Here is a 15830-nt window from a genome sequence, read left to right on the forward strand (position 1 = left end):
TGATATCTGTGCTGTTCAAGATTCTCGTTGCCGCGTATTTAGTCCGTCTGTCAAATCCTCCCAGACAGCTTGAAACGAGGCCCGCGGATCCGCAGTCTAGCAGAGTCAGTAGCAAGCACACCACAGCTGTCAGCCCTTCTTCCAGCTTTGGTCCGCCTCGACCACCGGATGGTTCGACCACCGGATGGTTCGACCACGAGCAACGGTATAAGCATGAGACCATGTCGGCATGAGTCCAGACCACACCCGGATCTTGTCTGTACCCACGGGAGCCAGCAGAAGCTTCGAATATCACCCCATGGCAAGTGCTTGGGTTTCAAAAGCTTTGGCCGTGGGCGGACGACTTCAAGATCCAGCCCCGGAGACTGGAGGATATAAGGCGGAGACGTGACTGCCTACGTACTCCTGATTACCAGCGGCAATCGGCCGCGGATGGAAACCCCATTGGCTACAACAACGCTCACCCAATCAAATACGATGCTCTTCCTGAGCACCGGCGACGCTCCGGTGCCGGGACCATCACCGGCTGACTGGTTGACGGGCGTGCGAGTCGATATGGGAGAACTTCGGTAGAGTTGGTCTTCATCGAAGCTCGGCAGTTGACAATCCGCTGCTCTCGGGTGGATTACAGATACCGCACGGCCTTGATCACATACTCACCGACTCAGGTTACTGTGCGATGACACTTGTGATACTCGATCGATAGATTCATGATGACTTCTGTCTTGTTTTATACAAAGTCCGTTCGCAACTGTCTTTTATCCGTTCACCATCTGAATATATCCGTACGTCTATGTGGGAACCTCTCAAACTCCTTCGCTGAATAACTCGAAACCGTAACAAACAAAAGTGACGTATGACGAAGGAAGGTTTCTACAACGCAATTCCGAGAAACTGATCCGCCTTAGTAGACTGAGGGCTCCTGTCCCAACAACGGCCAAATCCTTGCTGTTCCAACCTCAACCAGTGGAACTCTGGCTTGTAGTCTGGGTTAACGGTCCTCTCGAGCGGTTGATCCTTCCACGGTGTCGCCATCGGCCTGATGACTCGCGGCGCCACAGCGCGGCTGAACGTCGGCTTTTCAGCAAACAAGGTATACCGCAACGACTTGCTTCTTTCCTTTCGAGCCGTGGGTGGCTTATTGCGGGAGCACTTGGTGAAGAGAGGAATGATCGGCGGTATCGACATACAGACGATGCCGATGGTGCATTCAGCGATGGAACAGAGCACCCACGAGACCCAGTTGTCTATCACGGTGAAAGTTAATACTGCGACTTTTTCTCTAGACATGCTATCTTGGGGTATAAGGTGAACATACAGGTCACGTCAGAATCGCTCAGGGGCTCTAGGTCGGCAAGCTTGAGGATCGCCGCGGCACATGATCTGAGTCTTTTGTCAGTTCAAACGTTCTTCTCCATCCAATACCATCCCGGTAAAAACTCACAGCCCAGAAAAGGCAAAGAGGATCGTAAGCAGAACTTTCTTGCCTGTCGCCATCTTCATGTTCCAGATATACGGCAGCGGCACTGTACATAGCAGCAGGTCGATTGCAATATTCAACGCCGCGCTGGCATGAAGGAAGTCGATGAATGGATAGCACGTCGCGCCGCTAGTTGAGGAATCCCATGCTGTCGTCATGGGCTTGCATTGGAAGATGACGGCAAATACGGATGCCAAGCCGAACCCTCCAGCGATTACCGCCGCACCGTACATGATCCAACGCGCGCTTTTTTGTGTTATGAGTCTGAGAAAGGAGCCGATGGCCGAGAGACGAGTGAACGCGATCGCGCAGGGGTATAAAGTATTAGCAATGAAAATGAGCTATACGGTCTGTCAGTCATTTCCATTCCCGAAAGTTGTCTTACTAGTCATTCGCAATACATACCTGAAGTAAGCTCTTGGTATTGTCGGGGAGAAATTCAGCATCGAGATTCCAGTAGTGCAGACCAAGTCCTAGGTCGGTCGCTGGCATCTTCGTAAGTAACAGGCTTATGATGTTTTCTTCCACGGAACAAAACCATACCGATTGGAAGTAACGCGCATACTGCGAAAGTAAAGAGTGCGGCGATGATCAGGAGCACATCGTCGCTAAAGAAATCCCGTGTTACAGTGCAGCGGACGATGATCCGAAGAGGCACTACTATCCCAACGAGAACGAAAGCCGTAAGATTGACTGCCCAAACCACTGTTACCAGACTCCTCTTATCACCAGTGTCTGCTCCCATCCTGACGACCTGCAGATTTGACCCGTTGGCGAGCTCGCTATTCATATTTGGTGTATCGAAATGAAATAAGTCGTATAAGTGTTATCGATTAATCATGGCGACACTCAATGTCGGAAGCAAGAAGTGAAAGGCGCTGGGCGAGAAGAGAAACAAAATTTACTGAAAAGAACCATCGAGCACCATGACGAAAGCACGTCGCGTGGCGGGAGGCCATTGGCTTTTCTACACAGACTCGAAAGTCTTCTACGCACATGCATCACGGCCGTTGTCATGAGCATCGACAAGCCACGGTGGTTTCACGAGTGACGTTTTGCGCCTCCTCCCCTTCGGCGCCACGCGAAGACACCAGCAGATCATAAGGAAATCCCACCGAGTGCCGCGTCAACGGGCGGGAGCTAGCAGCAGCTTCCAAGGCACTGCAGTGTGCAACGTCTTCATAAAATGCTTGAGGGTGGACGTGCAGACTCGTGTTTATGGAGCGCGATATGCTCTGGCCCTTCGGCTTTTGTGCGAGAAGAGAGGTTCTTGACAGCAAATACTTGCAAGGCAGGATCTTTTCCATCTTTTAAATCACCTCGTAGATTCGACTTCACATCACCGACTCGTTCTGCGAAGGGAAGGAAGACGAAGAGGATTCCCGTTTGGAACATGGAAAGAAGATTACGGCACAGCTTATCTCGACGCCAATCGACAAGAGGCCGCCACAAGACCATCCTCTCCAATTCCTCATGGGGAAACACGGCCAGAACAAAATTAGCAATCCCAAATTAGACCGAGATAACTCACCATTTCCAACCTAGTGCCTCGGACTTGGAGCAGACTAAATCGCGGCGCACTGACGCCTCGTTGAAGAATTCTGCCTTCGCCGACTCACCTGACGGGGCCGGACCGTCTCGATATGTTATCACGGCAGTCTCAACACGTGGGATACAGGCATCTGTGAGAGGTTGGACGTTGGTCTGGAAGCTGTTATTGGGATCTTTGTGACATATTGTGATGGTCCCAGTGCTAAGCATGCATCCTGCCGTAAGATTATGGTCATCCCGGGAGATCATCCTTAGTGAAACGTCATGTAATTATTACTAGAGGCTGCGAAATTCATTATCTCTCTCTGAAGCTCCCGTGATGGGGTTAAGTGTCCCTGAAATTCATTTCTGAAGAATTGGTGCGCGTTTTGGTTCCTTTGAGGTATTCTCAACCATCCTCACACCTCTTCAGACGACTATATCTCATCCACATAAACGCAGGCTGTGGATCAATGGTATTCTTCGTAAGGGATTCGAATGAAAGCTTGTTATGTTATCGTCTTCTGTATGATTGATCGTGTACATCTGGAGTAGGGTGGATGGAACATCTGTGTTGAGACCTGGACAAGTCTCGTCTGCCACCAATTGATCGTTGAGACTACCATTCTTGAAGAGGTGCAAGGCCAAGAGTCGACAAGTACTTGTTTGCTTCGACTGTGGTGTGCTCCCACATGCCCTTCACCTGCTTATAGTCCTTGGCGACTGGATTGGGGGTTACGATCTTGCCAAACGGCTCCAAGTACTTACCCTTATACTTGTCTGCGTTCTCGCGAACCTCGGTGGCAGTGGCCGCGAAGACGGACGTGATGGCGCCCTGGTCGACCGTGAGGAAGGCCGCTGATCTGACGAACGAAAAGAGGGCATTTCCAATGTCCTTGCTACCTGGACTGGCCACGCCACCCGGATGCACTGACATGGACAGGATCGGAAGGCCTTGCTCATCCAGAAGTCGCTGCAACTCTTGGGCGAAGAGCAGATTGGCGACTTTGGAGACGGCATAACGGATCATGTCGACCACGAATATACGGCTCACGATATAACGCCATTGCCACGGGTAGTAAGGCACAGGCTTCGTCAGGAACGACGCGGAATCGAAGGTGAATCTGTAGTTGGATGGCAGCATGGCATAGTTGACGTTGGAGCTGAGGGTGATGATGCGGACGTCGGCCCCAGGTTGTTTTGTAGCTTCCTTGAGAAGCGGCAGCATGCCATTGGTGAAAACAAAGTGCCCGACGTGGCTAGTTGCATGCAATATTAGCAAATATGCCCACGTGGTTTTTGGTGTACTTACTTGACCCCCATGTGCCATTCCCACCCGGGACCCATCGTCTCCGTCGTGCCGGAGGCTAGACCGGCATTGTTTACTTTGAAGGGTGTCCTATCAGCATGGTTCTGCCTCCAACTCTGAAAAGCAGGAGGGTAACTCACCTAGAATGTCTACCCTAGATTCCTTGCTCTTCAGCTCTTCAACTGCGGAGGCGACCAACTTCAAGTCTGCCAAGTCCAAGGGAAGCCAATGCAGGTTGGCGGCGTTTATCGCAGGGTTTTCGGTCGTCAGCACGGTGCGAGTCTCATCGGCTTTGGTCTTTGATCTTGCTGTGAAGTAAACCTTGGCACCTCGAAGGGCGAGGTACTTGACGGTTGACAAGCCAATGCCTGCACTGCGGGTGTGTCAACAGAATTCCTTGCTCTCTTTGACTGGGCCCACAACGTACTTCCCGCCGGTGACAACAACTACTTTACCCTCGAGGTTGGGCATATCAGTGAGGGGATCCCACTTTCCAGACATTTTGAGCTACTTGTTGTTCTCCAACTGAAACGTGTTGGAACAAGAAAAATTGAATCGGTCACGAAATTCTAGAATCGCAACAAGTTGTTTGTACGATGGTACGACGTTATTTACTGTCTTTCCACCGTACTTATTATCTTCAGCACGAAGGATTCGTCGATCTGGCATCACTGTATCAGATGTCGGGGACAAAAACAAAGGGCTCCCTTCTCGGATACTTATCAGGATTGCTCATGTAATCAACCCGCAGACCGATCCCGACGGGAGCGGGGACGACTGGGGGTTCGGATGGAGCCGCTGCCCCTTGAGTCTCGTCCGATTCGGGACAATGCTCACCTTAGCATTCTCCACCGTTGATGGGACGGTTGAACCATCTGAGATTCCGATTCGTGGAGAGTCCAGACGCTATCCACCGGGTGCTCTTTGTTGCCGGTGTTGGATTGAAGGGACAAGACACATCATTGGTCAAGTTCCGCATCATGGCCAGAACCAACCTGTGACCAACAAGCAAAGTGAGTCAAAGGCTGTCTATTCGTTCAAAGACCGCACGCGGTGGAGGGAGGAGGAGGCGGATGAGAATGAGGAGGGGGGCCGGAGACGAAGCCCAACGTCGACGACACAGTCAGCTTCTTGCATTCTCCAGACCTCGTCTTTCGATTCTGCCACACACCCTTCGCGTCAGTCAGGATTTCACTCCTCTCATCTCGTACACCATCAACCCTTGTATGACCTGAGCGTTTGCTGGAATAGGCAAATGCCAACCTTGTCCCCAGATTATCACGGACTTCTCCCGAGCCACTGAGGCCCGCTCAAGTCGCCCATCTCGTACGTCTTGTCCCGGCCTTGCGGTTCAGTTCGATTAGCGGGTTTCCCTCGTCGCCTTGCGATTCAGTAACGAAGGCCCTTGACCCCATTTTCGAGGTAAACCGAAAAGGGGTAGGAAGGGTACGCCATCCGAGCTCGTTCAACGTCGAGCCCCTACTCGTTCGTCTCTCGACAACAGCGGTCCACGGCTTCGCCCGCGATGCCGTCTGCGAGCAAGGGCGGCGGCAGGACCCGGGAGGATGGGTTCTTGTTTGTACCCATCACTCACCCAAGCGAGAGCAAGGCCTGGAAGAAAAAGGTCAGATCACACGCCGCGCGAAATCCAAAGGCCCGTCAGCAGCGGGTGGCCGCTTATCAGAAGTCAACCACCCCTCCCGGGCAAAGCCTAATCGAAGATTCCCCGGCTCGTCCATCGATTCAATCTGTGAGGTTATGGCTTGTCACGACCCTGAAAAACGGCTCGCGTTCTGGCCACACCCCCCTTCTCGCTGGCAGCCCCATATCAATGCTGGGCGCCGCTAGAACGGATCCATTCAATGCATTCGTCAGGAGGGTCACTACCCAGGAGCAAGGGCTTCTTGACCACTGTAAGTATGCGACCCGAGAGTTTGATTGATCATGTACATCAGCCTGTAGAAGTTGCGAGTCGTGACTGTCTACCTTGGAGGTATAAAAGGGTGAGCTGCGGCATAAGGGGACCTCTCCTCATTCCTTCCCGCTCATCCCTTTGCTTGCATGGCCAGACTGCAGTCTGCATCCTGTAAAGTGTGTGAATTTCTGCATGATCTGGCCAAGGCCCATGGCTGACTATGTTGGTATGCAGTCCTGCGTAGCATGGCGTTACTAGAGATGATCCGCTTGCCAGAGATGGAACTGATGGTGCAAGGCGAAAGAACAGCATTCTGCAAGGTGATGACGACCTACTGGGTGCAGTCAGCCCTCGCCGATCCAGGGATGCTTTCTTTGGTACTCCTCTGGTCAATGCGACACCTTGCCACTGTACGAGAGGAGGGCTACAGTGACCCTGTAATGACGATGTACAAGATGGAGACGATACGCCAGCTCAGCGCAACAATAACCAGAGAGGGGAACAACATCAGTAACCTTACTATGGCCAAGAGCCTCTGCTTGGCATCAGACGCTGTAAGAGATCTCCATGTTCCCAAGGGCCAAGACCGCATGCCCAGGTCCAATCGAGTACGAACAAAAGGTGCTAACACAATCATCTAAGAATCTGGTCGGAGAACCCGAAGTAGCTGAAAAGCACTTGAAGGCCGTGGAGCGCATGGCTCTTCTATGCACTGGCGGAACAAACTCAGTTGAGGGAGAAGGGGATGACTCGCTCAATGATCTGCAAATGTTCTTTAGCGAGAATGATCAGTCGCCTGCACACATGGCACAGGTCAACCTCAGCTTCAAATCAGAGGAATCAGAAAGGGCAGGAGGAGTAAACCGGAACATGGACTATGTAATACGTCCAACGAGGAGTCCGACAAGAGCTGCTTAGATTACTAATCTCCAATCTTATCACTCCCAATTTGATGCTATTGATGGTATCATTGCTTTTGTGTCTCGTTCAAGTAATATGCCTACGTGCCCCTGTGCAAAACCAATTTCAAAGTAAGTAAGTCAACCTACCCACTTTTCGCCACCCCAAAAATGCCTCCTAGCCTCCTTATTATTATCCTACCCCTATTGTTTAAATAACTGTAATAATTATAATTTTGTCTAAATACACGTTAGTGTTACGAGCTGGACAAGGCAACCAACTGTGGCACAAAGCAAAAGCTTCGATAATGATGACTCCGGTCATCATTGTCCCTTGTTCTGCATATATAGCTACGCGCCCACAGTGACAAGTTGCGGCGGGCGTAACAGTTAGTTACTTCTTTTTAACATACTTATTTATCGATATATAATAATCTTACATATTGAATTTAAAGTACGGTAAGTATTTAATATTATTTTAAACGGTCCCTTTTGTTACGAGCAGGTCAAGGCAACCAACTGTGGCACAAAGCAAAAGCTTCGATAATGATGACTCCGCATCATTTTCCCTTGTTCTGCATTATATAGCTACGCGCCCACAGTGACAAGTTGCGGCGGGCGTAACATGTGGGCCCCACAAGGGCAAATGTGGCAGCAGACACAACAAACCATTGCGCTAAATGCGCACCCGGGCTTATTCAGCCAAAAGATACGTAATGAACAGATCCCTCTGTTAATTCTGCTGCACTTAAGTACGTATGCACGGCTCGTAAGGCTTACGGCATAGCCTAAGCCCACACAGGGCTCCAGCCTGTGACAAATATAAAGGCGGTAGAGGTCACGGCCCAGACGGGCTATAGATAAGAGGAATACCTTTATTCTATAAGAATAATATAGAAAGGGATTAAGAAAAGTTAATTCCCCTTGCTCTGATTATAATAATCTACGGGCAATAAGAGCCCGCTAGACCCTAGGCAAGATATTAAGGAATAACCTTAGTTATTTAGAAAGATAAAAAAGAGCTTTAATAAGAAGGATTGCCTATTAGCTATATTAGAGTATAAAATCCTTTAATTCTAGGCCTTAAATCACTATATAGCTCTAAGAAAGAAGAGAACCGTCTAAATAGATTATAATATTAAGTTCGTAAATATTAAGGATATAAAGAGAGCTTAAGAGGATACTAGCGACCGTCTCGTTTATCCTAATCGACTTGTAAGGATCGATTTACTTAATAAGGGCAGTAACTATATTATAGTGGCAGTAGAAGCTAGTTAATTAATTGACTAGAAGTTGGTGGTGATGTTTTGAGACCATGTTGATTGGGGTGGCGAAAAGGGGGGGATGGCGAAAAGTGGGTAGGTTGACTTAGATAACTACATGTATGCGCGCAACGTCTTATGAGCCCACACCCTGCGGGTAGGTGAACAAGCCCTTGGGATCTAACTTGGCTTTGATGCTCTTCAAACGCCCCAGATTATCCCGGTAGTACTGATCTTGAGCATCCGCGTTGCTAAGCTGAGAGTCGGCGTAATTGACGTAACGCCCCCAATCACTACTTGCCATCGTATTTGTTACCGAAGACATCCACTTGCTGAGGAGCTTGTACCCGGATGTGGGGTACGCGTTACCACCGGAAGAGTCGTAGAACTGCCACATGAGCACCTTGTCCCGGTGAGCATAAGAGGTCGCTGTGTTTGAGACTTGAGCTGTCTTTGTCCTGCCACCGTGGACATCAATTAGGACGAACCATCCACTGTCCGTCGACTTTGCTGTGTTCTGGTAGTAGTCGGCAAAAGCAGTGAAGCCTGCGTTCGAGACCGTCTTGGTCATGAGACTCGAGGCATAGAAAGTATCTGACAGGCTCTGCGGTCCAGTTTCGTCAAGGCTTGCTGTACCGGCGTAGTGCTCCAGCTGACCGATCCAGTCAGTCTGGGTAATAGTGGCGCCACCGACGTCGATGCCCAGGGGAGACAGGAAAGTCTTGAGCACGGCGCGTGTCTGGTCCGCAGTTCCGTAGTAGAGGCCGTCAAACGCGGTGCTGTCAGCGGTGACGACGGCCCGCATGTTCAACTCGAGAGGCTTGTCATTTTGGGCATACTTTTGAAGAGCTACAAGAGCCGCAGCCAGCTTGTCCTTCTTCAATGCGGATGTGACCTTAAACCAGGTGACGACCGAGGGAGCTGCGAAGGTGTTGAACTTGAACTCAGTAACGATCCCAAACGAAGACCCCGCACCACGGAGGGCCCAGAAGAGATCCGTGTTCTGGGTTTGCGATGTTTTGACGACCTTTCCGTCGGCCGTGACTACGGTTGCCTCAACGATCCAGTCTTCCGCAAGGCCGTACATGGAAGATGAGAACCCGAAGCCTCCATGCAAGACATGTCCCATTCCAACACTGTCAACATGACGTTAGCCTCATTTCCAACTAGTCAAAATACTTTGATGCTTACCCAGGACATGATCCATGCGAGATAGCCCGACCTCCCTGGTCAAACAGCTCCGTCGCGATGTGCCCGAGCCGCGCGCCTGCTTGCACCGTCGCAGTGTTATCAGAGTTCAACGTGACGCCGTACATCTCGTCCAACCATACAACAACATGACCGTTTTCGCCACCGAGTCCTGCGGATGAGTAACTGTGACCACCGCTTCGGGCCGTGACCTTGAGATTGTACTGCGCTCCGCACTTCACGGCAGCCTGCACATGGCTGACATCGGTAGCCGTTACGATAACGGCCGGAGTATACTGCAAACGAGAGTTGTAGGGCCGAATGTCGTCGGACCAATCCGAAGATGAGGGTACGGCGACTGGTGCCTTGGCGGCGTTGAGACAGCCCTGGACTGTGTTGTTCGATGTGCCAGGCTTGCTTGCTGCTTCAGGTAACGGCTTGGATACGGCTAAGGGGATGCCGCCAAGTGCCAAGGAAAGAATGATATTCGACCGCATGGTATCAATGAGTGTAGGTGAGCTTGGCTCGTGAGGTGGAATTCACAATGCCTATCCACCATGCCTTGTAGGTTTATATGTCGCTGAAGGGACCAGGGCGTCTGTTCCTGGTGCTACGAGTCCACACCTGTTCGCCTCCACGGGAGCGGTAAGGATTCGGTAGGGCCGCTCATCATCTCTTTGATCTTTGAACACGATCCGAATTAGCTTCTCCACGGGGCCATCTGGATTTGTGGATTTTCTGGGGATCAGATCAGACATTGCAAAGAGGCGCCAAATCCCGAGGTGATGAATGGTCAATGTCTGGGGCCGTAGTCGCAAATAGTTTAGCCCGGAGCCGATCCATTTGCATCGACGGAAACGGCCCAATACCAAACTGGTCGCTGATGATAGATCCAGTCCTTCCAAATACGAATCTCCAGGTGCCCATAAGCGCCGCAAGGTGGCAGTGAGGCACTGGTGGCTAAGTTTCGGGAGGCCATATCACCGTTCCAGATAGGAGGTTGTCTCAGGCACTCCTAGGCCGTAGGCAATCTTGAATTCCTCGGACCTACCTCAGCACTAAGCAATAAAGGAGCCCATGTACCGCGGACATACTTGCGTGTTTGCTGAAGGCCTAGGTACACGTAGGCATCACCTTCATGGCTTGAGCATGACCTTATGGTCTGAAAACTTCGTAAAGCTCTCGCAAATTGAGGTGCTTGCCAAACGCTAGTGCTTCAAACCGTGACACAATAATGGAAGACTCAAAGGAGGTAGGAGTTTCGGGTTGCCTAGCAGAGGAACAAGCCAGAATTGTCAATTCCATCATTGATATGGTCAATGCCAATAAATCCACTCGCAACCGTGACCTTCAAAGATATTTATTCCAACTTGAACATGGTTTCAGTCAAGGACTTCCAAAAGGCGATCGTGCCAAGTATAAAATACCGGCCTTCTGTCAATGACCGCGCGTAGGTTAACAAAATGACAATTCTAAATATGTAATGATGAAATATTTAACGTACATGCATAGCGAGTTGCCCATCATAGCGAGTCGCCCACTTTCAAATACCCTCCAGCCCTTTGTGTAAGTCAATTAAGCCGCATCGTACGAAATCAATTGGAACTACTCATCAGCCTCTTCTTCAGAGGTCTCCCAAACTACCTGACATGTTCGTACGTTATGTCCAGTCTTTCCGCAGTTACCACATCGCCGCCCGCGCGATTCACCCCCCTCCGTACGAGCACCCTCCTAACGTATATTTTTGCCTCTAGCATCAATAACCCCTTTCTCTGCCCGGATTACCTCGGCCTCAGCTATATTAAGTGACCCTCCAAGACGCAGTTGGGTTTTTTTAGCCCTCCGGCGCTTACTTAGTATCTCATTTGCCGTACGAAGCCCGCGGCACTCAGCTTCAACAAGAGCTAGTTTATGTGCTAACTTGCTAATACCTTTAGCTTGCAAGTCAACAACTTCGTATAAATGTGTTAGTGAGCTATGTTGATGGCTATGAATCCTTTTCTTAAGTGAATCAGAGCTTCGTACGGCGTCATGTGCTGTGGTTGGTGTCTTTGGGTCCCAGGAGCCCTGGCTGCTTGGGCGTGAGTTGGATGGTGTTGGCGTCTTTGGCTTAAAATCAAGGCGGGAAACAACTACTTCTGAGTCAAAGGGTACAAGGCCAGCCTTTCTAAAACCAGCTCGTACGTTTCCTTTACTTATTGAAGTAAAAAAGGCTGCTTTGAAGGCAGGAAAGAAGTCGTCCTTGGTAACATGCGTAATCTGCATCCCCATCATCTTCTCGATTTCCTTGCCGTACGAAGCTTTTAGCGGACCAAAACAGCCAATATAAAGAGGGTGAAGTTCGTGCGATGAATGGGGAGGCATGAAAAGAGTAATAATGCCGTGCTCCTTGCAGTAATCGTCGAATTTGGTCGATTTGTGGCTATTATGGCTATTAAGGATCAGGAGCCGCTTAATACCCTTCGTACGAGATTATATATATTTTTTAAAGTGCTCTAGCTAATCTAGGCTAATCTTATTTGTAGTCTATCTATTTTCGCTAGGGTGGATGCGCTATTCGGGGGCAAATTGGCCATTAGTATACCACGAGAGGAGGTAGTATTTGCCCTTAACGATAACGTATGGAGGCAGCGCCTAGCCATCCGCATATACACCCTAAATAACAGAAACCCATTCGCGGTTACTAGGCTGCTTTATACGAGGCCTCTTACGACGATTAGAGGTTGTGATAACCTTTACGTACGATAGCATTCCCATTAAGAAGCCCGTCTCGTCAAAATTATAGATATTGTTATCGTATATTCCGTACTTTGCAATCGTGTTTCGTATGAGGGCAAACCAGGCTTGTATAATTGCAGGATCCTCAGCTAATGCCCTCTGATAGTCGATTCCACGTCGAAAACGCGTCTTTAGTTGTGGTTGGTGTCGTACGAAGTTCTCTGCCTATTGCGGTCCGATACGCGTCGCGTTGCGTTCGTTAAGGAGGCAATCGGCCATATCTCGTAGGTCGTCAAGTTGCGGTGGAAATCCTCCATCGATCAGGTCAATAACTCGTTCAAGAATCACGGTTTCTTCTAAAGAAGTTATTTTCTTTGAATTCGTATAAGTTTCGTATTGAGGTAATAGGCTAGCGCATCGGTCGCGAAGTGTTGTTCTTAGGACGTTATAAATAGAGGCTGCTTTTTGTACGGATAGTTTTAGGTCTTTTTTGATTGCTTGAAGTGCAAGGATAATACGACTTTTGTTTGAAGAAGAACTCATTATCGTACGTAAAGAAAAATGGTTGTTAAGATGGAAGGTAAGGAAGGAAAGGAAAGTGGGCGACTCGCTATGCATGTACGTTAAAGGAGATCTAAAAGTAAATAGTCTTAGACCTTAAGTTTATACAGTAACGTATAAAGAAGAACGCCGATAGATTAAGGATTAGAGGACTAACTTTAAAAGAGGGGGATAGCGCCTATCTCCTTCGACGCAATATTAAGATAAAAAGACCAAGCGATAAATTAGATTATAAAAGACTTAGACCTTTCGAGATTGTTAAAAAAGTCTTACTAGTTAATTACGAACTAAGACTCCTAGGCATAATAAAGTGTCACCCGGTATTCTATATCTTACTCCTCGAGCTAGCACTACGAGGCTCGTATACGAACGATTATATTGTTATATAACTAAATCAACTAGAGTATGAAGTCGAACAAATTATCGACTATAGAGTTAGGAACGAGATACGAGAATTCCTAATTAAATAGAAAAACTATGGATACGAAGAAAACACAAAGGAACTGTTGGTATCACAGGCGTGATACATTTCCTCATGAGGGTGTAGCCCAGTCTTACCACACGCACCACAGCGTCTCCGAGTCGGCTGGGCTCTCTTTGATGGACCCCCCTCCTCATCCTCTCGAGGTGCTGGACGTTTACCTTTTTGTTTCTCTTCCAGCAAACCCTGAGATTCCTCTATACTAAGTGCCCCTCCAAGCTGCACACGCGACCTTTTAGCCCTCCGACGCTTAGCAAGTGCTACATTCGCATCCTCAAGGGTACGAAGCCGATTAGTCAAAATAGTGATTGAGTGCGCCATTGCCTGCGCACCCTTTGACAATTGCTCAACTACAGCAATAATTGGTGTCGGTGAGCTTCCTCTATGAGCAGAGATCCGGCTTTTGATAAAGTTGGACTGCGAGACGGCTTGTTGTGGGTTAGAGGGCGTTTGCGACTGCCAAGGTGGTGGTGTTGAAGGGTTGGCCATAGGAGGTGTAGGCGTCCGTAAATGCACATCAAGCTTTTTGATGACATAGTCTGGGTCCCATGGTGAAATTCCAGCGCCTTGGAAAGCAGACCTGATGTTTTCCTCATTAAAAACCTTGTTGTGGGCCTGGTGGAAGGCAATAAAGAACTCAGACTTGGTAATGTGATTTATGGAGGCTCTGATAAATAGGTTGATTTCATCACCGTATGCGCGTTTCAAAGGCGAATAAAGCGCAATATCCAATGGCTGTAATAGATGCGACGAATGTGCAGGCATACTGACCCTTACAATATTGTTCTGCTTGCAGTAATCGTCGAATTCGGCCGATAAATGGCTCTCATGGCCGTCGATAATGAGCATCCGGTAGACGCCCTTAGTTCGGTTCTTAGTATGTTTGTCGAAGTGTTTAATCCAGTCAAGACCCGTCTGATTATCCGTCCATCCATTAGCAGTGGGCTTGATGACCCAGTTGCCCGGAAAACCTGATTCCGTGGTCCAACTGGCAAGGTGATATGCGCCCTTGACGATCACGAACGGAGGGATGCACCACCCGCCCGAATTGATACATTCAATGACTGTAGCCCATTCACGGTTACCCGGCTGGACAGACTTTGCTTTGCCGCGTCGATCGGTGCGTGTTACCACTATTGATGCGGTGGTCATGCCCATCATGAAGCCAGTCTCGTCGAAATTATATAGGTCCTCCTCTTAGATTCCATACTTGGTCATCATGTTGCGTAATAACACAAACCACTTTGAAATAACCTCTGGGTCTTCTTGAAGAGCCCTTTGATAATCGTATGGACGATTAAACTTTGTTTTCGGAGCAGGCTGTGAGTCCACAAACCGCCTGGCCCATCGCTTGCCAACAGGCTCGGCATTACGCGCTCGCAGCAGGAGATTGGCCATATCTTCCACACCGCCAAGGCGCAAAGGAAATCCTCTGGAATCCTGTTCAATAACGTATTGGAGAAGTGTTTTCTCTTCGATCGGATCGAGTTTATGTCGTTAGGGTTGAGTTTGTTCGCGTCGCGGTCGGTTGTTCATTCTATCGGCTAAGGTGCTCTTCGGGATACCGTAGGTCTTTGCGGCACGCGAAATGCTCAAGTTACTACCTGCAGCGCGTGTCGATCGGATCGCTTCAATCGCAAGAATGACTTTGTCTTCTTGGGTGTAGATCGGCATTATGGTTGTTGAGATTTTACGCGTCAAAGGTTTAAGTGGTTTGGACATAAGTGTGTTTAGAAAAAAACGTCCGGCTGACTGGTCCGGCCGGCTGACTGATGAACCACGTTACCCCTACTAATAAACCTCCCCTTATACGAGAGCGACCATTGTTTGATTACGGCCTCCTATTATTATCTGGCTAACTACTATTATCTCCCTCCTTAGAAAGTAGCCGCCCTAGCGTTAGCTAATTCTATGGAGTTGGTGATCCTTAAGGGCAGCGCGACCTTATTACCGAGCTCCTAGCCGATATATTATAAGATACGCGACCTCTTGTATACGATTACCTTAGTATGGAGCCTATGCTATATCTTACTCGTTATTTCCCTAAAGGAATAATAAAAACCCAGCGGACTACTCTCCTACGACTTTCTCTAGAGCATAGCCCCTCTCCTCCTAACGAATAGTCCCAACAACCTTCCTATCCTATAATAGAGTAGTTTAATAGTGCTCTTTAGCTTGTTCTACAGGTTGTTGGGACTAATTAATAGCTAATAACGGCACTCCTCCGATAATAAGAGTATGTCTGTTAATGGTAAGAAATATGGGTGTTACGACCCAACATGAAGACCAGGGCGTGCCCCGCTGACGCCTAGCGGCTACGGCGCATTATATATGCAGGACGGGACCGAACATTGGGGAAACCCCAGGAACGGAAGAACTATGGTACAAGTCACGTGATGATAAGAGATATGATAAGGGATAAGGATATGTTGGATATGCGACATATCCAACCGAGTCAAGGATATGTTGGATATTCGACATATCCAA

At 49.0% G+C, this 15830-nt stretch overlaps 4 protein-coding genes across 4 annotated transcripts; 1 reads left to right on the top strand and 3 right to left on the bottom strand.

Annotated features, from left to right (window-relative positions):
• Positions 1-849: 849 nt before the first annotated feature.
• BDP81DRAFT_384879 (uncharacterized protein) lies at positions 850-2225 on the bottom strand (the record flags this gene model as incomplete). Its single annotated transcript, XM_060586961.1, has 5 exons — positions 850-1247; positions 1319-1383; positions 1445-1821; positions 1886-1965; positions 2024-2225. The coding sequence occupies 5 exons, from the start codon at positions 2223-2225 to the stop codon at positions 874-876; spliced, it is 1098 nt and encodes a 365-aa protein (XP_060439259.1). The 3' UTR covers positions 850-873.
• Positions 2226-3226: 1001 nt separating this feature from the next.
• BDP81DRAFT_439895 (daunorubicin C-13 ketoreductase) lies at positions 3227-4974 on the bottom strand. The gene is made up of 4 exons (XM_060591450.1): positions 4747-4974; positions 4460-4692; positions 4323-4395; positions 3227-4269 (listed from the first exon to the last, which is right to left on the bottom strand). The coding sequence occupies exons 1-4, from the start codon at positions 4818-4820 to the stop codon at positions 3630-3632; spliced, it is 1020 nt and encodes a 339-aa protein (XP_060439260.1). The 5' UTR covers positions 4821-4974; the 3' UTR covers positions 3227-3629.
• Positions 4975-5420: 446 nt separating this feature from the next.
• On the top strand, positions 5421-7314 carry BDP81DRAFT_439902 (uncharacterized protein). Its single transcript, XM_060591452.1, has 3 exons — positions 5421-6232; positions 6469-6788; positions 6877-7314. The coding sequence occupies exons 1-3, from the start codon at positions 5845-5847 to the stop codon at positions 7150-7152; spliced, it is 984 nt and encodes a 327-aa protein (XP_060439261.1). The 5' UTR covers positions 5421-5844; the 3' UTR covers positions 7153-7314.
• A 1217-nt stretch (positions 7315-8531) lies between these two features.
• On the bottom strand, positions 8532-10080 carry BDP81DRAFT_332308 (FAD binding domain-containing protein; the record flags this gene model as incomplete). The annotated part of the gene is made up of 3 exons (XM_060585582.1): positions 8532-9531; positions 9587-9711; positions 9826-10080. 3 exons carry the CDS (start codon positions 10078-10080, stop codon positions 8532-8534), a joined length of 1380 nt encoding a protein of 459 aa, XP_060439262.1.
• Positions 10081-15830: the final 5750 nt, after the last annotated feature.

Source organism: Colletotrichum phormii (assembly GCF_030913505.1).
Source record: "Colletotrichum phormii strain CBS 102054 chromosome Unknown BDP81scaffold_30, whole genome shotgun sequence".
Lineage (NCBI taxonomy): Eukaryota > Fungi > Ascomycota > Sordariomycetes > Glomerellales > Glomerellaceae > Colletotrichum > Colletotrichum phormii.